The 23,116-nt window shown below is 40.0% G+C and overlaps 1 protein-coding gene across 3 annotated transcripts; it reads right to left on the bottom strand.

Annotated features, from left to right (window-relative positions):
• Positions 1-1,995: 1,995 nt before the first annotated feature.
• On the bottom strand, positions 1,996-23,080 carry LOC119731191 (glutamate dehydrogenase, mitochondrial-like). 3 transcript variants are annotated; one of them, XM_038204260.1, is made up of 12 exons: positions 22,791-23,080; positions 18,832-18,947; positions 17,956-18,097; positions 17,254-17,454; positions 16,627-16,901; positions 16,321-16,458; positions 15,451-15,588; positions 13,068-13,148; positions 12,555-12,678; positions 10,851-11,005; positions 9,132-9,293; positions 4,896-4,984 (listed from the first exon to the last, which is right to left on the bottom strand). In XM_038204260.1, the coding sequence occupies exons 1-11, from the start codon at positions 22,915-22,917 to the stop codon at positions 9,177-9,179; spliced, it is 1,614 nt and encodes a 537-aa protein (XP_038060188.1). In that variant the 5' UTR covers positions 22,918-23,080; the 3' UTR covers positions 4,896-4,984; positions 9,132-9,176. The 3 variants fall into 3 exon arrangements, with proteins under 3 accessions (XP_038060186.1, XP_038060188.1, XP_038060187.1); XM_038204258.1 differs by lacking the exon at positions 9,132-9,293 and having other exon boundaries at positions 1,996-4,984; positions 22,791-23,079; XM_038204259.1 differs by lacking the exons at positions 4,896-4,984; positions 9,132-9,293 and adding an exon at positions 5,678-5,826.
• Between the last annotated feature and the right edge of the window lie 36 nt (positions 23,081-23,116).

Below are 23,116 nucleotides of genomic sequence, written 5' to 3'. Positions count from 1 at the left end.
AGGATAACAAAATTCGAAAAGTTATGTGCTAGCCAAGCTTTCAGGGATCGGTCTGAGCCATAACAATGCCCCAGCCAATCCCTTAGTTCTCTTCTGGGATCTCGGCGTTCCCGGCCAATACACACTTCCTTCCCTATCCATCCATATAACCCCGGAGGGCCAGGCGCCATGTAAAAGCAAAGAGCTAAGGGAGGAACAGGGCGGCACCCTAAGCCTTGATCCTCCGAGTGGACCACATGCCCTGAACCTGTACGAAGACGCCAACCTGGAACTCACGGACAGTACCAGCAGCAGTGCTTACCGATTAAGCTAAGGTACTGTTGGTATTTTGCGACGGGAAATTAAATATCTTATAATGACTGAATAGAACGCGCGTGTTGAAAAGCAAAAAGACACCGCCGGGATTCGAACCCGGGATCCGCGATTCGTGGACGACGAATCTAACCACTAGGCCATTCGGCTTCCATAGAATTCTTGTTAAAAACTATTTGTCTTAATAGGCAGAAAAACGTGGAACATTGCTGTGTGCATCTGTTTTGGCTCCATGGACGAACATAAGTCGACAGTTTCGGGCAATAATGAGCAAACTGTTGTCATTTGTTTGGACAATTACATACGGCTACCTCGTTAATCGTAGGGTTATACGTAATATTAAGGAATAAGGTGCGTTCAGGGGCGGATCCAGTACTTTTTGCGGGGGGGGGGGGGCGGCCCGACAGATGTCTTTTTTTCCGATTGATGCTGACAGGTGGACCGTGTTATTGTTATAATAATTTATATTATGGGTGAAAACCGTGGGAGTCCCCAATCCGCAAGCCAACGCTCCAAAATCGCCAGCGGACCATCAGCGGCAGGCAGCGAGCGCATACCACCGGCGGTCTGCCGCTCCAAAACCGCCAGCGGACCACCAGCAGCAATCAACGTTCGCCGCTGTCTGCAAACTATGCAGAAATTCCTTAAAAAGGAGCATCAATCAACATTGAAACACCCTATATTTTGATTGATTTTGGCAAAATTCATCGATTTTTACAGAAAAAAATCATCCTTTTTGACTGATTTCACCCCAAATTTTCGTCGAAATTTCATTGTGAAAAGCACGTCTGTCCAGAAATCGAACAGTGTTCTTTGGTCTTTCATAAAGTTTGAAGCGTTTTGATTTTTTGGCCAAAATTGAAAAAAAAAACTTGCTTTTTTAGGCACTTTGCCAAAAATTAACTTTTCTCCAATTTCTGCAGAAATTACTTTAAAGGCAAGAGTAGGAGCATCAATCATAAACACGCAATACCGAAACGGTTTGGGCAAAACTCATCAATTTTTAAAGAAAAAAATCATCATTTTTGTCTGATTTCACCCCAAGTTTTCGTTGAAATTTCATTTGGGAAAGCTCGTCTGTCTAAAAATCGAATTGGAATGTGTTGTTGTGTCCATTAGGCATCTTTCAAGCAAGTTTGAAGCAATTTCAATTTTTGGCTAAAATTGAAAAACAAATACACATAATGCAAGGGGTTCGCCTACATTTTGGAGAAAAGTCAAATTCGCCAAATTTCATTAAAACTGTAAGGCTAACTTCTTACAATTTCTTCACTTTTGACCAAAGAAATAATTTTTCCAACGCATTCCAATTCGTTTTCTGGGCAGATGAGCTTTTCAAATTCAAATATCGACGAAAATTTGGGGCAAAATCAGTAACGTTTGTAAAATTTTCTCCCCCCTCCCCTAAAAAAGAAGAAGATGATTTTGTCCCAAATCTTTAAAATTTCGGATGTTTCAATATTGTCAGATACAATTTTCCGCCAAATTTAATTTTAAAATGCAAGGCTAACCACTTGCCTTTGTTTTTCTTCATTTTTGGCCCCCCAAAATGAAATTACTTCAAATTTGTAGGGAATATTCCTATAGGGCACCAGAACACATTTCAACTCCATTTTTGACCCAGCTGCACTTTAAAACAAAAATAGCTTACAAACCAAAACAAAACAATCTGACCAGTTGCCATATTTGTCACAATTTTTCCTTTATAACAATTTCCAATCTGTACATAACATTGTTGAAAACCAAGGCAACAAAATATTTGTAAAAGGCCTTAATTTGTATGATGATTGGAGCATGGAGTTTGCCAAATGTAATTATGTTTAGCAGAATTACACTACGCAGTGTGCGACTTGAAAAAATCTTGGAAAAACAAAATGTTGGTAAAGTGACACGAGCACGACACAACATTCCCCTTACGTATACAAAATACCAGCCAGCCCAAAACTAGTCTGGTTCTGTGTCCAAATTGTGATTTGGACTTCAAATATTGGGCCGGGAAACATTCTAGGCCAACATCTATGCGAAAACTGCAAACGTTGCCAACTAAATATTGATACATTAAGCCCCACCCAAAGGTGCTTTAACCTATCACAGCCCGACTAATGTTCGACATGCGTGCGCAGGATGTGCAGTGGGCGGGGCTAATGTGGAACAGTCAATTTCCACGGGTTAAGCATCGACACACACAGCTCGTTTTTACTGCAGTATACTCGCGATGACCTGCCCCTTTCCTTCTTTTGCTCCCTTTTGCTTGTACATGTACTAAACATTTTTTTTTCTCTCCACAGCTCCCATGAGGTTTGTATACGAAATTCTACCGAGGACTATATTGGCCATGCAGGTCCTCGGGTCCTTGAAATCTGACACATAAGTCTTTAGTCTGAATGGAAAACCGACCCTCCTAAGTGTGTATTTGTCTGCAATCGGGGACCCCTATGGTCCCTCTTTTGTCTTCAATCTTTTTAGGAAGACCTCGCATACATTTGTACATAATCGTAAATTGGGGACCTTCTAGAAATTGGGGACCCTACTGTCCTCTCTTGCTCAACGTCCCCTATTGAATGCAGAAACAAACTCACACACAAAACAGATCGCGAACGTACGTTGGCAATTTTTGCTTCCTTGAAACTAGCCCCATCCCCCATATCATTAATTACTGGAGGAGTAGTTTTGAAAAATGATGTACTTCAAGGCTCGGAAATGGAAAGTAAGTACAAATAAAAGCTCCGGAACAAATCGAATTGCAAATTCTAGCACGGGAAACGCTCATAAGATGTTTGGAAATTTCATGAAAGGTATTTTCCCCCACTATTCTGGATATAGTAACGATGAAGTAAAGTAGATAACGATAACAGAAAAAAATCTATTACTGGAAAGTTTAACATAAAGTAAATTTTTAAGTTTTACACACGTTTGCACACGTACCCCTAAATCAAAACAAATCTCTCAGCTTTTGAGTTTTGAATGATGCACACGGCAACTCCACTAAGTATTTATACATGTTTACAGGAAAAGCTAAAAATAAATGATTAATTTTTCATTAGTAACATAAAGTCAGAATGGAAAGGAAATACCCCTTTTAAAAAAATGTTGTGGTTTTACCTTGGTAGAGGAAATTTTAACAGGAATTTCAAATGGGTGGATATTCCTACATGGGTTGGGATTGCCATCAACCTTGTATCCAGGGCAGTGATTTAAGCCAAAGCATTTAAAAGCTGGTAAAAGCTGTCCAATCAGGAGGCATGCCCTGAGGAGTTCACCAATAGGCAAAGAGGGCTCGCTCATGAATATGCAACGAGATAAAGCAACCAATATCAATGGAGCATAAAGCACTCCCCAGACCACACCCACCAAACAAAATCAATGTATATATACACACCTTTATTCGCACACAAAATATTTAATCATTAATCAAATTAATCAATCAACTTTTATGCATAGAATTGACCCCAATTCAAGATTTACATTTAAGAACTACCTCGTTGTGAAAATTAAATAATTTAGCCAAAGCAAGTACTTGAAAGTATTTCTATGCTGGTTATTTGGTGTTTTGCAATTTGGAAGCTTCACAAACCAAACGACAACATGTTTTTGTTGTTGATGATGTGGCAATCTTGATGAATAAGCACTTTTATCTACTAGTCCACTGTGCACAGCAATAGCACCTCTATTGTTCATTTCCTGCTTGAGAATGATACAGATTGAACAAAAAAGCTGCACTGTAAAAATTAGGGGAAAAAAAGAATTAAAAAAAAAAGAGTTGGGCACTTACATGGCCACCACCCAAAATTTGGTACTGTTTAATTTTAATCATTCGTTTCTATTTCAGAATAATTTTGTTAAAAACAAATACTAAAACCTCTCAACTGTCAAAGGCTAATGTAACATATACATAGAGCTTTCTATTTGTGGTTCATTAAACAGTGAACTTTAAAAATACTGGGGTGCAATTAAGCTTGAGCGAACTCTGAATAACCTAGGTTGCCGTGTTGCATTGTCTAGCTGACATACATGCAACTTGGATGCAAAGCTTAAAGGCATATAGGATCATTTGCTTTGCATGCATTTTGTTCGTTTCCAATAATAACGCCACTCATGATCCACAGATGAATGTTGAAAACCTAGCCTGTTGAAGTTTCAGCTCAGTGGATACTACACTTTTTGAGAGAACAGTGAACAAACCAGACACAACCTTTCGTTCAAGAAACGCACTTTCGTTGATTGTACTCTTTATTTCCAGAAATCGGTCAATTGACTGACCATTGGAAATCACCTTCATTTCTTGATTTCTTCTAAATGCCAGCAAGCCAGATGGAATAATTTCACAGGGTGTTTAGTACCAGTACGATCTTTAATCCAAGTAAGCATTTTCATAATTCTCTGGTGGTTTACTTTTGAGATAAATACAAATGATCCTTTATGCCTTTAACAATGAGAAACAAAACCTGGATGCAAGCGTAGTGTATCTTCAGTGCTTTAAAAACGTTGGCGGTCATCTCGGAACTCCACTCCGTTCAATTTTTGGTTTAAGGGGGTCTCTGGCTTTGGCAGTTTATGTGAAGGTGAGCCCGGCGTCGTGATAAGTCTGGAAGATCTTCTCGATCGAGTTGAGGTAGGCAGCCGTGCGTAGATCCAAGCCCAAGTTGTACTTCATTGCCGTGCGCATGATTTGCTGGGAGAGGGCAGAGAGGGATCGAGGGAAAAAAAATTATCACGGTAATCAAAAGCGCCCTCTACTGTTCTCACACAGCAAGGCAATACTTTACCCAGACACAGCCATCAACACATACAAACGCAGAAATTGTTGTTCATTTTTTGGTTGGTATTTGCAATTGTTTTAGTGCGGTCTATTAACCCTCCTAGTCTTTTGCACTTCAAAATCCTAGTTTTACAAAACCACTTTTGCCCACAGAGTTAGCATTCACACTTCACAGATTCCTTTGAGGTAATCTTCTGTGGAGTATGGATAACACTTCAAATCCCTGCACAATTCTTGGAGTATGGATAGCACTTCAAATCCCTGCACAATTCTTTTGCGTGGTTAAGCTCAGGGCAAGCAGGCAGATTCGGTCACGCTTCGCTGCTCTCCACAGTGCTGGGTTTGTTTGTCATGCAGTGACTCTGTTTGTCCACACAGTTAACTTTAACACTCATGTCCCTTCACCCGAAATTGACCTGCAGGGTTTTAAAGGGTTATTTCGCTCCGAAATATGGACTTCCCACTAGGAGGGTTAAAAAGATATCAAACCAACGTTTCAGACACGCAGATGGAGTAAGAACGAAAAAGGAAGAAGTTTAGACATGGACGTGTAGGCCTTGAAGGCATTGTGAGATAATGTAAAGAGCGTGATTTTTTTATTTGGGGGGGGGGGGAGTTTGGGGGGGTGTTGTCGTTTAGGCGAAAGCGAGACCCGCCTTGCCAATGGTGTTGTAGATTTTCTCCAGCGAGTTGACGTAGGCCGCCGTGCGGAGGTCCAGCCCCAGATTGTACTTCATGCCAATCCTCATCAGTTGCTGATGGGAAACACAAAAGAATTTAAGACGCTGGAATTTTTATCTGAAATCCCAAATTTGGGGTAAGTTGACAGTCTGGAGTACTCCCGCCCCACCCCCCACCCCCATTCGTCCCTTTAGTTTCAACCCATTCATGAAGCAAGCAATGACATGACATGCAGGTGCCGTGCATGGTTTGAGATTGCTTGAGTATGATATCAAGTATTGCAGCTCTAAAGTACTTTTGACATGTTTGATGTGTTTGACATATTTGACGTGTTTAACATGTTAGACATGTTTGACATATTTGACGTGTTCGATGTGTTTATGGTTGACGTGTTTGACATGTTTGATATGGTTGACATGTTAAGAAGCGCGGGGAAGACATTGCAAGCTGCATGGAAGGTTTGAGATTGCCTGGTGATGCGTTTTCAAACATTGCAATTCTGTGCAAGCAGTGTTGTGTATAATAAAGGCAATGGCAAACTAGGGCCAATTTCACTGGGAGACGGAACTGTGAAGTTCATGATGAATTTTTGACTAGCGTCCAAGATGTGCTCTCATGGGGCTCATTTGAACAGGCCAAAGACTGCACTCGATAGTTCAGGCATGACCCCGATAAACGCATGCACAAAGTGGCAAACCCATGAAGTTGTAACCGCCAATGTTTATTCAACTCGGCAGGGAAAGTGTGTTCAGGATTACAACACGTATTGCAGCAGACCAGTGGCATGACATTGAAAGCTTTCTTCAAATGAGGAAGGAAAAGCGGTCGAAGACGGAAAAAAAATAAAATCAACTCATGGTGAAAAGAGATGCATTCCAGAGAAGGCAGCAGGCTTATGGGGATAGGAAAAAGGGAGAAGTTGGAAGAAAAGGTGTCTGAAACGCTGATTGATACACTAAAAATTTGGCATCTGATTTAAATATGGCTGCGTGATTACAGTTCTACAATTATCTTTAAAAGAATGAAACAAGGATGAACGAAGAAACTGACTTGAGCAGGGTTTGAACCTGTGACCTCCTGAACACCGTAACAGTGCTCTACCAACTGAGCTATCCAGTCCCACACGTAGGCAGCCTTTCTCTTGTCAGTTTCTTTGTTCATGGGGTACAAGTCAAAACATAGAATCACTGAAAAACAGAGTTTTATTTCACACAGGCTTGGTAGTGTTCCCAGCATACCGGGGGACAAACTATTAGACCGGGGGACAAACTATTAGACTATTAGACCGGGGGACAAACTATTAGACTATTAGACCGGGGGACAAACTATTAGACTATTAGACCGGGGGACAAACTATTAGACTATTAGACCGGGGGACAAACTATTAGACTATTGTTAGACCGGGGGACAAACTATTAGACTATTAGACCGGGGGACAAACTATTAGACTATTAGACCGGGGGACAAACTATTAGACTATTGTTAGACCGGGGGACAAACTATTACACTATTAGACCGGGGGACAAACTGTTAGACTGCAACACAATTAAACACCTGCAATAACAGTGGGTAACAAAAAAATGGATTTGCAAAAGCCAAAGCAATTATAAAACAACATGCTATGAGCCACATGTATGCATACAATGATACACATCAGCCATCACACTGCAAAAAAAAAGACACCTGTAATAAGAAGTGCATGGAAATAAAAATGTCTGTGTCAAACATGTCAAATATGTCAAAAATATGCAAAAAACGTCAAAAAGGTCAAATATGTTCATAATGATAAATATGTCAAAAATGTCACAAATTGAATGTTCAAAATGTCTGAAATGTCAAAAATGATAAAAAAAATATGCCCTAAATGTCCAAAATTAAATGTCCCAAATGTCAAAAAGTCCAGCCAAAAATGTCCGATATGTCAAAAATGTTCAACGTCTAAACTTTAAAGTCCAAAATTTAATATCCAAAATTTAGTGTCCAAAATGTCCAATGTACCGGTATGTCCATCATGTCAAAATGTCCAATATGTCATAAACTTAAACAATGTCCAGAATGTCGAATGTGTCCAAACTGTCGAAAACAATTCCAAAATGTTAATAACATTTTGATTTGCTGTTTTTGTTTTGTATTGGATTATCAATCAAAACTGCCATGTTGCGGGCCCAAGTCTGCAATGTTGAGGGAATATACCTGGGAAAACATGGGGAAATTGAAAAAAAAAAAACAGGAAAAATCGTGAGACTAGTAAACCAGAAATATGCAAAATCATGCTACAGTGCACAACGACATGTACATGTACATGTAGCATGCTGCTAGTACAAAGACGCATGTGCCACACTTCAAACAGATGATGCTACCCTGTTACAAACTGCTTACTCTGCACATACCACCACCAACACCGCTTGCAAGAGTAGGGGCAAGGATATTACGCACAGAAACTAGTGCTACCAGAAAAAGACGATAAAATGCTCATACAAAAAAGTTTTACTCATACTGAAAAAATTGTTGGTTTGCCTTTCAAAATGATTTCTCATGAAATTTTGCATTCCCTCAGAAATTTTTCACAACCTATAAGTAGTTCCATGTGAATTTGGTGGCTACTCTCGGTTTTTCCATGATTTTGTTATGGAAAAATTCTCTCCACTATGTTAAAATTTCTCCACGATCAACCATGGAAAGTTTTCAGAATTCTCTAGACTTTTCTGTGATAGAAATGCCCCTAATTCTGCAGGACTTTTCATCGTCTCACAGAAAAAAATTCAAACTGCTAGACTTTTTCATGTGGTCCTTCACGGAAATGGGCTAAGAATTTTCCGTGATGAAATAGACTTCTCCCAACTCCTCAAGACTTTTCCTCAAAAAAAATTATGGAAATTCAAAAAATTTAGTAAGTATTTTTCAAGGATGAATTTCAAAAATGCCAAAACATGTTAATAAAAAATAGTATGTCCTGCCAAGACCCTTCCCACACCAAATATGAGATTTCTTTAAATACAAATTTGCATTTCCAATAATGAAAACTTGATTAATTGAATAAATTTTGAAGGCTTAAAAAAACATTTCTATTAAAATGAGTCAATCTTCAAATTCTTTCTGTGTAACAACCAAAACCAAACGAAGCATCTTGTACAAGTATCAGAAAAAAATCGCACCGTTTTTCTTTTTTACACTTTTCGAAAGGTTTTCATGACAGAATCAAACAAAGCATTTTGTTCAAGTTTCAGATTGGATAAAATCCAAGCAACCACATTTTTCTTGTTGTAAACCCCCCCTCAAAAAAAAACAAAAAAAAAAAAAAAACATCAGTAGTCTACCAGAGTAGAGCTTGAATAAAACTTTTTTTCTGAGCAACACGAAAGAGAAATTACGGTATTACTGTCTTCGTGTGGTAGAATCCTCCATTTTGTGGGCGGAGTTTTGGTTAAAAGGTAAGGCCCGCATTGAGATACGTATAATAGACCTTGGTGATGGCTGATGCGTAGGCGGCCGTTCGGATGTCCAAACGCAAATTGTGCCGCATCGCAACTCGCATGATTTGCTACGAAACAAACAAAAATGGTTGGTGGGGTGAAAATAATTACCCAATGATTTGCATTGGATGTGCCAAAGCAGTTGACCTATCGCCGTTTGGGAAGTTAGCCACGCCCCTTAAAGCTATAGTCCATCATTTGTAATTAGTGCATTTTGTTCGTTTGAAGCAACAAAAGTGTTCAAAATCTAATGAAGGATACTGAACAACTTACTTGATGAAGTTTCAGCTCAGCTTCAGCTTCATATTCCGAGAAAAACAGCATTTTAGGATCTCAATTTAAAATCAAAAGTTGCTAAATCATGTTTCGAATTGTTTTGAATTGCAGCTTTACGCGATGTCGCGCACTGATCCGACGAATTCTAGCAACCGAGCGCGCCTGTGCGTCGTTCCAATGCTTGTGCGCGCAGCGCCGAATAACAAAAGGAACAACTAATTTAAATTTTCCTACGGTGCTTCTTAAGAAGCACCGTTGGAAATGCCTTCTTTCGTTGATTTCTTCGAAATGAGAGCTTGCCAGAAAGGATAATTTCACAGGGAGTTTAGTCCCCTTACTATCTTTCAACCAGTATGTTTTTCAACAATAATTACGCCAGTTACTTTTTTGGATAGCTGCAAATGATGGACTCGGGCTTTAAACAACCCTATGGAGTTTTTGTACACTAACTTTTGTTTGTCTCACATTTTGCACGTTCTGCGTCTATTTGTATACCATGTAATTGGACAATATTACACAAGCTGCGTTGATGAGATTCTAACACGATTCTACCGCGATAGGTCAAATGATTTTCCAACACAGGAATTACCATGATTTTTTACTTTTGAAATTCTCACTACATGATTGGAAACTCCCACGATTAAACAGTGACCAATGATGGATGACCTACTCATGAATATGCAATGTATAATATATATTCAAAAGAAAGCAATGCATTATACATGAGTGGATGAGTTCGAAAGGGAGACTGTTCCCATGTTGAAAAAGTGATCAGTGATTGGTGACTAGCTCATGAATATGCAATGTATATTCAAAGAAAGCGATGCATTATTCATGAGTGGATTGACTTTCAAGGGAAAGTGCTTTCATGCAAGAGCAAAAAGCTGTATTTCCACTTAAGCATTTAACTATTTTTTGTCTGCATTTTCCAACCAAAAGAGTCACTCTAGGTGGGCTTCAACAAAGGAGATTTTTTTTGTGGATGGAAAGGGGTGCCACTCTATAAAAGAAACTGTGAAAAGACAGCAAAGCATCCCGGAAAGGACACTAACATAAAAGGGGTGCCACTCCTCAAAAGAAATTGGACACTCTCATGAACAAAAATAGCACCACTCACATCAAGAATTTTTTTTGGGGTGGGGGGGGGGGGGAAGAAATCCTTCCCCAACAGATACAATTTGAAAAGAAGAAAGGGGGCCACACTTCAAAAGCATCCGGGCAGTCGAGGGAGTCCAGGAAACTGCTTCTAAATAGAGATGACATGAGGAAGGGGTACCACTCTAAGAAAACAAGCGGGACGAAAATTACAAAACCAATGATTGAGTATTGGCTGTTTTACTGCAACCTACCCTTGCGGACCGTTCCATGGTGTAGGCCAGGCCGCTGTGCACGATGTCCTTTTCGCTGGCGCCAGAGATGCGGTCTGTGAATTTCTCAGAGGGTACGATGGGGATGCGGCCGCCGTGCTTGCCAAATTTCCTCTCAAGACTCTCCTGTACGCTCTCTGCAACGACACAAGAAATGAATGCGAGTGCACAATAAGCTCTGGTCGTCTGGCACGAGAGTCTTGCATGAAATCTATCAAAATGATCCCTGCCAGAGCTTAAAAATGCGACACCCAAAAATGTGACGTCCCAAAATGCAACGCGGATGGCACATATGGAACACCATACTTTGGATTTATACCTAAATTTATAGTGAGTTGTGATACACACCACGTGACTATAACATTACTGCACGTTTTTGCGCCCTTTTACAATCTTTTCACAAACATATTTCCGAATTGTTACATAAATTTATTTTTTAACTATTTAATTTATTAAATAAAAATTTGGTAGTTATATTTTTATGGGAACCTTGGGGGGCTTATTTTAGTCAATTTCGCAGAAATTAAAAACCCAATCAATCAATCAATCAATAGAAGAAGATTCAGAATGCAGTGTGCAAATGTGGGACCACTTTTGGGGTAGAATAGCAAGTGTCAAGACTAGGAGGAAACAAGTGCAAGTGCACAATAAGCTCTGGCCCGGTTTTGGAATGTCTCACTTCATAGTAAAATAGACAAGCATTGTGCATCGATTGAAACAAAGCCTGTTTTCCGAAAACTTTCGTCAAGAGTGTATTTATATGACCACGGCATGGCATTTGGTCCATTTTTGGACAAATATTTTGGGTCAATTTTCGGGGATAGACAGACAGATCGACTGACTGACTGACCAACCGATCGACCACCAAGTGACTTGAAGAAGCTCCTGCCAGAGCTTGAAAATCTCTTCAGTTCTCACGCATGCACCATTTTCAAGATTGACATTGAAGCTGTCTCAATATCGACTTACATAATCCAAAGACTTGAGAGGATTATCTCCGTACGCATACATTTAGCAAAAAATGCATACTTTAAAGGGAAAATACAACATTTGCAAACATCGAAAAATAAAATGATCAAGTTTTTACGAAATACCTTACAGGATGTTGGTAAATGACAGTCTAAAGCATCCTGTAAAATTATGGCACCTAGTGTGAAGTCATTTTCAAGCAAACTGTATTTTTGTTTACATTTCCAACGGTGGTCGGCCGACCACCGTAGGAAAAACCTATTTTTCACTACTGCTCCAAATTTACCATTTTTCAGTCCAATTTTGTTTGCTAATTGGTTTTATGTTCATGAATGGGTGCAGGTCAGCTAGACTGGTTCCCTTAGCGTACAATTTTCTGGCATCTGTAAATTGATCTACTTCACCTTCAGTGGAGTCAGGGAACCAGACTACTTGAACATTTTTGTTTTTCTTGGTTTTTCCAGCATTTTCAAAAAAACAAAACTTGAAACATGTCAGTGTAACAATAATTTGATCTATTATACTAACCCCTCAAATAGTTCATTTCTGAAAATTAAAGCATAAGTCAATGATGTACATTCCCTTTAACCATGTTAACCTCTTTAAAAAGCCAATACAAACCTCGTCAGAGATTTTGGACTCAAGAAAACTTTGACTTCTGTACCTGTCCCAAACATTCAGTACAAAATTTTTAAAAATGGAATTTGAAAAACTCACCTAGCAGGAACTGGTTGGAGTCTCTCTCGTACTTGAAGGTGAGCCGGCCGTAGCTGACATGGTTCAGGTTTTTAAGCCACTCAAAGTACGAGACGGTCACACCACCGGCGTTGATGTACATATCCTGTAAAGATGTGTGGGGAACCGGAAATGGCAAATATTATTTCTCAGTGGGAAAACAGGCTTAACCCGTTTGCGCCGGGGTTATTCTGACAGTGACCAGACCCAGGCGTGGGATTATTTTTTCAGTGGCTACTTTACTTTTTGAGAAAACAGAGAAAAGATATGCCTAATTTATCGGTCTTGTGACTGGATTTTGTTGTAACACACTTGAAAACCACCTTCAATGATTGTTTTCTTTTGATCGAAACCATTTCAGGCGGGATAATTTCACAGGGTATTTGGTACCCGTCCTTTCTTCATTTTGAGTGAAGAAATCGAGAAATTTGTTTCTGAGTAATTACAATGTATACCTAGGCGCCTTTAAGAATAATCTAAAAACAGGATACTCACGGGAATGACCATGATGTTTCTTTCCTGTAGAATTTTATCGGCACCTGGGGTAGTAGGACCGTTAGCACCTTCAGCAATAATCTGCACAAAATATTCCAATAAATACACATAAATTTAAACAAATATAATATTTCTAATTATTTCGAAATTCGAAATGTAAAATAAGCCTTGTAGGGTAGAAACAACAGCATGCAGGAGTTAGTATATGAAGTGAATTGCAGTGGTTAGCAAGCTAGTGAAATTTACAGTAACCTATCCTGGGGGCTGGTGAACCATACAGTAAACTAGTTAATAAACTAGTCAACAGAACTAGTGGAAGGTGGAGTAAACTAGTCCAGTAGGCTATAAAGCACATAATTAACTAGTCCAGGGGAGTCCAGGGACTGGTGAAACATGTAGTAAACAAGTTAATAGATCGGGAAAAATACCAGTAAACTAGTCTACGTGGCTTCATGAACTGTGGAGTATGCTAGTACAGGAGTGAGACCTGCAGTAAACTAGTCAAGGAACTGGTGAAAGATGCAGTTAATACAGTAAACTAGTCCGGGGGAAGGGGCTGCTATTGAAATGTAAAGTAAACTAGACAAGGGAGCTTGTGAAACTTGTAGTAAACTAGTCAACAGAACTAGTACAAACCTGGGGTAAACTACAATGTAGTCCAGGGGGCCAGTGAAACTTGCGGTAAACTAGCCAAGGAACTAGTTAAACATGAGGTATACTAGTAAATGGAACTCTAAAACATACAGTAAACTAGTCCGGGGGAGGGGGCTGCTATTGAAATGTAAAGTAAACTAGACAAGGGAGCTTGTGAAACTTGTAGTAAACTAGTCCACGGAACTAGTACAAACCTGGGGTAAACTACAATGTAGTCCAGGGGCCAGTGAAACTTGCGATAAACTAGCCAAGGAACCAGTTAAACATGAGGTATACTAGTAAGGCCTGAAAAAAAAAAAAGTTATGTTGGCGTAACAGGCCAGAAAAATAGGGTAGGTAGGTCGTTTTTTTTTTTTTTTTTTTTTTTTTTTTATAATCCCAGCAACGAAAATGACATTAAGCCGGTAGTAGTACACGATAACAAAAGAAAACAAGGCTCATCATCAACCTTTCCAAAGGTACATATCAAAAAGCGGAATCCAAAATCAGACAAAATGTTAGCCGTTTCATCTGCATCGACATCTTTATATGGACCCGATTCTTCCTTTGAAGTTTGTATTTTTAGCACGGTGTAACCCGCTTTTACACCATCGGCACAGCTCTGGGCGATTATCCCCAGCTCTAGACTCAAATTTGTCCGCATTAAACGGTCGAAAATGACCGAAGATCCCCATTTGCCCTTGATGGAAACACTGTACGCTTCGGTACCGGGCGCCATGATGCGACGGCGTACGCGGGTAACCACGGGCCGAGGGCCGGCTGGGTCGCGTCAGCCGCCAGGGTTACAGAATAGTTTACCATTTTTAGAATAAATATATATCAATTGTTATCGTGTAAAATAGTGGAAAATGAATTAAAATAATTTATATTATAATGAACTATTTTTTTAACATGGAATAAATAGCAAAGTATTTTCAATAGTGTATGTAGCAGTTCGCGCCGTGCAACAGTCTAGGACGAGGCTACACGTGTACTGTACATGTACATCTATCATGCATGCATGGTGCATCGATCTCCGCACGCGCACTGCCTGTAGGCCTGCGCTATCTTCTGCATGTTCGTTGTGTCATGGAGAGGAAGGTGCAAAACATTGTGCACTCCAAAGTTCCACGCGCGCTATCGTCATACAATTGAGGAGAAACGGTCAGAAATGGTTTCAAAACGTATTTAAAATTCATTTCTATAGATTTTAATTATATTTCTTCCCTTCAAAAAAAAATATATATCCAGGGTCGGCCGCATTTTTAGGGTCAGTCGGGTTACGCCAACATAACCCTTTTTTTTTTTAGGTCTAAATGGAACTCAAAAACCTACAGTAAACTAGTCCAGGAAGCTTGTGAAACATGGAGTAAACCAGTCCAGGTAGTGAGTGAAATAAACTTGTCCGGTGTACCAGTAAAATCTGGGATAAAGTAGTCCAGGGGGCTGGTGAAATTTGCAGAAAACTAGTCAAAGGAGCTAGTTAAACTTGCGGTAAACTAGTAAATGGAACTCTAAAACATACAGTCAACTAATCCAGGGGGCCTAATGAAAATTGTAGTAAACTAGTCCATGGAATAAGTAAAACCAGGGGTAAACTAGACAAGGGGGCTGGTAAAACTTGCAGTAAACTAGAACGAGGGCTAGTGAAACGTAGTAAACTAGTCAACTAGTACAGTAACCTAGTCAAACAAGTCAATTGGTATTAAAATTGGGGAAGTTGTTTCATTGTAACAGGCTGCTGGCTCACCCTTGCTTTGATGTGTGGGGCGTTCTTGGGCGTGATCTGTTTCTCCCCGGCACAAGGCACCAAAATGTCGCACTGTTCCACCATCAGGTCGCCATCGAAGGGCTCAGCGTCTGGGAAGCCAACAATGGTTCCATTTTGCTGTCACCAAGAGATTAAGATAAAAATATTACATGATTGTACTATGATTATAAAGACAAAACAACTGCAGAAAAAAACATAGTTTGCCAATTAAATTTTTTTTATCATCATCTTTAACAGTTTAACCCTAACCCCTTGAGCACTTTTACTAGGAAGTGTTCTGAATCCGCCACAATCCACCAATTTTGTCGTGCAAAAAAAAGTTGGTGTCCTGAGTCCATCAGAATCCACCAGTGAGTCCATCAGAATCCACCAGTGAATCCATCAGAATCCACCAGTGTAGTATATGTTGAGATCCTGAATCCAAAGTACCGCAACTGCTCAATATGGAGGTATCCTGAATCCATCAAAATCCCCCATCTTTTTCAATATGGAGGTATCCTGAATCCGCCGAAATCCTCCAAAACAGGGGTATGATTTTGATGGATTCAGGTACGTTAGGGTTAAATTAAAAACAACCGCTTGGGGAAACGGACTAGGTACACCACAATTTTGTTTAAAGGCTATTGTTGTTAAAAGATGCCCAACTATTTAAGCCCATTGCAATAAGCCCGTTTAGAGTTATGATTCACAAACAAACATTCCATGGTTACAGGTCGAGGTGGCCCTTTAAGACTGTCTAACGCACATACATGTAGACAACTTTGAGACCAGTTATTTCAACTTGCCCCGGACCAACAAAACCCACAAAAAACTTGTCCTTTTTGGACTAATCTTTAGATAAGGCCTCACCAGCTTGTAGTCTTCCAGGTCTTTAGGGTCGATTCCGTTGTGATTGTAGATGCTTCCGTCAATCTCCATCACTCCGATGCAGCGAGCCCCAAAACGGTGGAGGTAACGCATCGTATGCAGACCCACGTTACCAAAACCCTGACAACAGAAAAAAGGGGATGCTAGTGGGTTTTTGCTCCAGGACAGACAAATTTTGACATGATTGCAATACACCATACATACTCATGAAATTTACAGACATGATAGAATCATACTAGATAGAGATTATTATTGTCTAGTGCCCTGACTTCGTGTAACATACAGTACCTGGATTATGAATGTCTTATCGCCGAAGCCGGGCGTCAGACCCACAGTGCTCATGTACGAGGCCTCGTTGACGAAGTTCTCGATTCCGTGGTAGATGCCGCGGCCCGTGGCCGAGATGCGGCCGTGGATGCCGCCCTGCGTGATGGGTTTCCCCGTGACGCACGCGTGGGCGTTGATGTCCTGGTAACCCACGGTCATGGCGTACGTGTCCGCTATCCAGCTCATCTCGCGTTCACCGGTGCCCATGTCGGGGGCGGGAACATCAACACCAGGTCCTGCGATGAGAAAAGATAAACGTTTCAGGTAAAGCTTTTTAAGATGTTTCAAGGAAACTTTCGTCGTTGTGTTTCTCACACTTCAATTGTAAGGATATCATTGGATATTGTGTAAATCACGGGGAGTCAAGTTAGCGCACTGTTCTTTCCTCGCCTTCCACCTCTATGGCCCGGGTTCGATTCCTGCCCTTGTCAACAAATGTCATTGGTTTTCAGTCCCTACATGATTCTGTGCGCTTCCCCAGAATATTCGTCTGGGATTTTCTCCCACCTCTAAAACTGTAATTTCTTCTCACTGTCTTATCTCTACAGGTTTCTTTAGGCGTGAAATCAAAACTCAAGGTTCACCTACCAATGAATCCCTTCTTGGCCAGCTCCACGCAGAACCGGCGCGTGATCTTCTCCAGTTCCCGCTCCGAGTACTGCCGGGGGTCAATCTTGATGCCTCCCTTGGCCCCGCCGAAGGGGACGTCCACCACCGCGCACTTGTAGGTCATGAGGGAGGCCAGGGCTTTGACCTCATCCGCGTTTACGTCCGGACTGTAACGAATACCTGAAGTTGGGGGGGGGGGGGGTGGAGAAATCAAAGTCTATTGAAAGGATTCACCATTCAAGACTAGAAAGCACTCAGAGAGCGCAAACCTCTGCCAAGGCTAAACAATTCCCCGCCATATTGTCAGTACACCCGAAAGAAATGCTCGTATAAATGGTGAAGAATCCTTAAAAAAAAAAATCCTACATGTAGACCCAGAAAAAAAATCCTTGAACTCAAACATTTTGTAGTTTACATGTACATGTACATGTATATATGCCTGTGTTGGTCTACTTTTCCACATCGTAACTCAGGTTGCGACGCCTCACAGTGCTTCGTGAAATCGGGAGCCAGATTACTCTGGCTTGGGCCATCAGCCCCGCTCATCTGTGGTTTGTGTTAGTTTCGAGTCCCAACCGAATAAATTTGTGATTTATTTATCTCACAAGCATTAGTAAAACAGTATGTTCTGGGTGACATTAGTAAAATCCAATATTTTTGGGGAAAAAAAAGGCTACTTACCGCCTTTGCAAGGTGTTCGGTGCTGGCTGTGCTGAGCTCTGTACGCTTCGATCATGTCAAAAGAGCCGTCGTCACGCCGCAGGGGGAAGTTTAGGCTCAGCACGTTGTTGCAGGGTTTCATCAACTTAAGGATGCCTTGGACCTGATAGAAAGCAACGAGACAAAAGTGTGACATTTGGGTTTTACACCGTGTCAATGTTACATCCACACAACCAAGCTATCATTTCTGCTCCATTTGATACCTGACTACCATAACAAAAGCTTTTCTTATTGTGTTGCATGCATAGTAAGAAGGTCGTACAGTGAATTTGGGTAATGTTTCACACAAATTTTAGAAAAAGGTACAAATGTCATATTTGGACGTAACATTGACACGGTGTCAATGTTACGTCCAAAATGACATTTTTTGCTCATATTTTTGGCACAATACATTGAAATTTCTGCAGTAGTGAAACACCCAACAACAAACATTATGTAGAGCAACTGCTAGCAAGACATTCATGCTTTTCTTAGTATGGTCATATGTCACACATTGTTCCCCAACCCGGTGGAATGACCCATATAGGATTACCCCACAATGCCAATGAATGGGCTACATCCGCCCCACTGTGTAGACCGCATGCATGAAGACTTCCAGTGAACAGCCATTCTGAATCAATTGAGTAGAATTTTGTGTGCCCTGGGACGACTTTTACTAGGCCTTTTCTTGTTCATTTTTGATCTTGATGAGACGAGTGTGAAAAATGGCTCCTCCCTATGAAGAACTTGAGGGCATGCAAATTGTGATTTGGCCAGCGTAGGCGATTTCGGACCGATTTACTGGCCTGCAACCCTAAGGGAGATCATCAGGGTTTACATATTATGTAAGTCTGGTACCTTGAGTCGTTTTTGATCTTTGGACAGGTTTCCCTTCATATTCTCCACCAGCGTGTCTTCCACTAGGGCCGCTCCCCGGTCAAAGTACTCCTCCACCATCTCAAAGAAGTTGGGATCTGTCATAAATAAAAAGTTTCTGGGCAATAAGTTACGTACCAGTAGCTTACCAATGTTGAACATAGTCGGACATTCTTTTTTTTTCAAAAATGGATGGATTTGGAGGTTAGTAGTTTATAGCAAATATTGTTACACTGACCAGTTTAAAATTCTGTGTTCACAGAAGCTGGAAAAACCAAGAAAAAAATGCCCTGACCTTACCGGTACTTCAGACGAAACAGAGAAATTTACAGACGTTGGGGAATTGTCAGGTCAGGGAACCAGACTAGCTTGCTTGCACCCGTTAACGGATGTGTAACCAATTGTAGACTTAACATGCTAAATTTGGTAAACTGCGGGCAGTATTTGGAGAAAAAAAAATTGTCCAATGGCGATCGGCCAACTATCGTTGGAAATTGATACAAAATTCCACTGTTCTTGAAAATGACAGCGCACCAGGTGCCATGATTTTTACAGGATGCTTGAGACCATTATTCACTTACAGTCAAGTAAGGTACCGGTGTTTCACAATAATTTAGTAGTTCTGTTATTTTACGTTTGCAAATGTTGCATATTACCTTTAAGTTTTTTGTTTTAATGTTTAATTGTTGATTTATTACTTTATACTTTCAAATTATTGGCTGCCTGACAATGATTCGGTTCTTGCAGGGTATAGGCTGGTTCCTGTCCCACAGTCAGTATCCATTACTATACGGACTGGGAGCCAGTCTGCTCGCAAAGTGGATAGTTTTTGTGCCCAAAACAAAAAAAAACCCAATAATTCAGAGGGTTGCAGACATAAAAAAGAGGTTGGAAATTTATTAATAGAATAAAAACCCGAATATTTCTTGAAGAGCATTGGAGCGCAGCTTTAAGAAAAAAATTTGCATTGTATTTTGTCAGTTGTTATACATTGTAAATACAAATATTGAGTGGTTCAGAGTGGAATGGGAGGAATATTATCGCAAGGTAAAATCTTGACTTTTCCATTTCAAAAGGCGAGGCCGAGTGAAATGGAAAAGTTCCGATTTTACCGAGCGATCATATTTCACTATTTAAAGCCACTCAATATGTAACTGTCATACAGTGTACATCACGTATAGATCCTTGCCATTTGATTTACAGTTAAAATGAACTCTTATTTGAATACAAAATTGGTAGGAAATGTATTTCTCTCTTCCAAACCACCCCTTCACAAAATGTTTGAGCCCAACTCTGTAGCTACTGGCTCTTGGCAACAATGCGCGCAATGCTCAACGCACACACCAGCATACATTTGCACACAAATATCGCGCCATGGAACAAGGATGATCTTAACTGTTGAATAATAAAATCCCATTCGCCATGGGCAAATGGGACTTTTTGAGCCCCAGCGTGTATACATGTACATGTACATGTACTTGTGCAATAATAAGTGTCACGTGATGTGAGTTCCACCAATCAAATGACAATGATCTGTATGTCAGTTGTAAAATTCAATATCAATTCTTGGATAGAAATTAATGTTCAACCATAAAGCAAATTCAGCTCAAGGGTACAGTGATTGAAGATGAAATGGTCTGAATGAAAGCCAACGGAATAATGACCAGTCCTACCATCAGACCATGGTCCTACGGTACACAATCACTACCATTAGTACCAGCAAATCACTTGTTATCAAATGTGTCAGAGATAAGACTACTGCATGAATATTTACCTGCCTCAGTGAACACATTGATACACATTACACTATCAGACTATACACTTCAATATGGGCCAAGGCTTTGCCAAAGTACACTGTACACTCTAGTGGAACACCGGCGAACGAAGATTTAAAGGGAAGATACAACATTTGCAAGCATCAAAAAATTAAATGATCAAATTATCATGAAAAACCTTACTGGATTGCTAGGCACCCTGTAAAATTGTAGCTCCTTGTGTGCTGACATTTTCAAGTATTTTTCCAAAGCTGGTCGGCCAACTAGCGTTGGAAAAAAACTGGCTTTAAAAAAAAAAAAAATGCTTCTAATTGTTATTATTTAGTTAATCCACATTTTCTTTGCAATTGATTACACAAGTGTGAACTGAAGGGGTGCAAGCCGGCCAGACTTATTCTCTGACTTTACAATTCCCCAAAGTCTACAAATTGTTCCGTTTCATCTTACACGTATTAAATAAAGTGAGGTCAGGGAACCAGACTACAAGACCATGATTGGTTTTCTCGGTTTTTCCAGCATCTACATATATACAAGCCCAAAACGTGAAACAAGTCAGTTTAACAATACTTGCTATAACATTCTAATCCTCCAAACCCATTTACTTCTGAAAATTGCAGCAAAAGCACATGTTGTACATTCCCTTTAATGCATTTACCAGTGCGTTTGACTATATTTGGGGAGGTTTCAGAATGGTGATTTTTTAGAATACGGATTATGTCCAATGTCATACGTAGATGATACTTGAGAAGAAATTCCATACAAAAAAATGTACATGGTTTTCCCCTGCAGTACTAGTGACCTATTATCAGCCATCAGAAAGCGATACTAAGTCCTAAAAAGTGACATTTAGCAGGGAAAATATTGAACTTTTACTGAGAAAACAATTTGATTTTTTTTTCTTCAGACCAGTCTCATAGGGTTTTTGCACAGGGTGTCAAGTCATGTCCAGGTATGAAATTGTTCCCGATACTTAAATTTATTAATTTAAATCGTTAATTTGTCATATTTACAAGTTACATCCTGTGAAACCAAAACAATGACGTAAACAATAAGAGGAGTTTGCTTTTGCCCAAGAAAAATATCACCACATGACCAAGATACATACATCTGTACATGTTCCTGAACTTTCTTTTTTCTTTCTCTTTTAAACGCAGTGGCTATTGTTACAGCAGATGACTTTCTTGTCCCCTGACCTGACAATATTCAATGTCAGGATCTTTGGCTCTTGGAACAAGACTATCAACCGAATGGCTCTCAGTATTTATTTCACTTTTAAAAAAAATCTGCCAAAGCTAGTTAAAGACAAATATGGACTCTAATTCAACTGCTTTAGTGTGATTGATCTCCTGTCTAATCATGACGGTGTGTTTCTTTGTTGGCTTCCTTAGTCTGTCTGTTTCTTTGCTGGGGTGTCTGTTTGTTTTTGATTTGTTTGTTTGATTGTCTTTTCTGTTTTTGGTTGTTTGTCATGTTTGCATTTGCTGGTTTTTTTTTTATTTATTTTTTTAGTGTTTGTTTGTTTGTCCTTAATTTATAACGAATCCAAACCTGAATGGGTGCCGACAAAATGATCCTTACCTAATAACTTACCTTACCAATAAAAAGTAGGATTTGATTTAAACATAAAAGTTAAGAAAACTATTAAATAATAAAACACAAAAGAAATAAAGGAAATATTCCCATATCTGGCCATCACTTGTGCTTGTCACCCTTTTCCGTCCACAAACCCTATGAGACTGGTCTGAAAATTTCAAATCCTGCCATGTCAAACTTTCCTTTGTAATTGCAAAACACAGCAGCAGACCGTCCACTATGACAAACTCACCTTTATCATATAGGGGGCCTATAAATAATATGTGGTAGGTCTCAGACAATAAACACCAGTCAACTTTTTCAAGTCGGAATATTTTAAAATGTGGACAAACATTGCCACACCCCCAATCAACCCACAAAAAAAAAAACCAACCATGTCAACAATAATTTCAAATGTGCACAAAGTTTACAACATTAATCACTGATGAAATAACATGCCTTTCGCGTATTTACAAGATTTTGCCCGAGGGACTGACTAAGGAGAGAAATGTAGGGGAGAACTGTAGAACGTGTCAAGAAAGATTTCGAAATAACTTTGGTCAAAAAGCTACATGTACGTGTAATTCGGCATACCTTCTTCATCGGCTGCTGCACTGCTAACATTTCTCCGGGTAGTCACGGAACTGGCTCTGGAAAGTCCCGACAAAGTCAGGCCTCTTGCGCCTTCCCTTTGCACGCTGCTCGCCAAAATTCTTAACATATTGATTCTACAAGATATGTACAAATACTTAATATGTATAAATACAGCCTTAATTTTGGTTAAAACGTCGAAAGTCGGTGTTTTTTTCAAGAAGAAATTGTCTCTAGCACGATCGTCACCGGCGTCACGAATTTGGAGGGCACTGAATATTAATGAGATAAATGAGGCCGATTCGGAGGTGTGTTCACGTGTGGACCAA

This window comes from Patiria miniata, unplaced genomic scaffold (genome assembly GCF_015706575.1).
Source record: "Patiria miniata isolate m_02_andy unplaced genomic scaffold, ASM1570657v1 HiC_scaffold_23, whole genome shotgun sequence".
In the NCBI taxonomy this organism is placed as follows: domain Eukaryota; kingdom Metazoa; phylum Echinodermata; class Asteroidea; order Valvatida; family Asterinidae; genus Patiria; species Patiria miniata.
The sequence above is the reverse complement of the archived record's forward strand: the minus strand, read 5'-3'. Positions and strand labels throughout refer to the sequence as shown.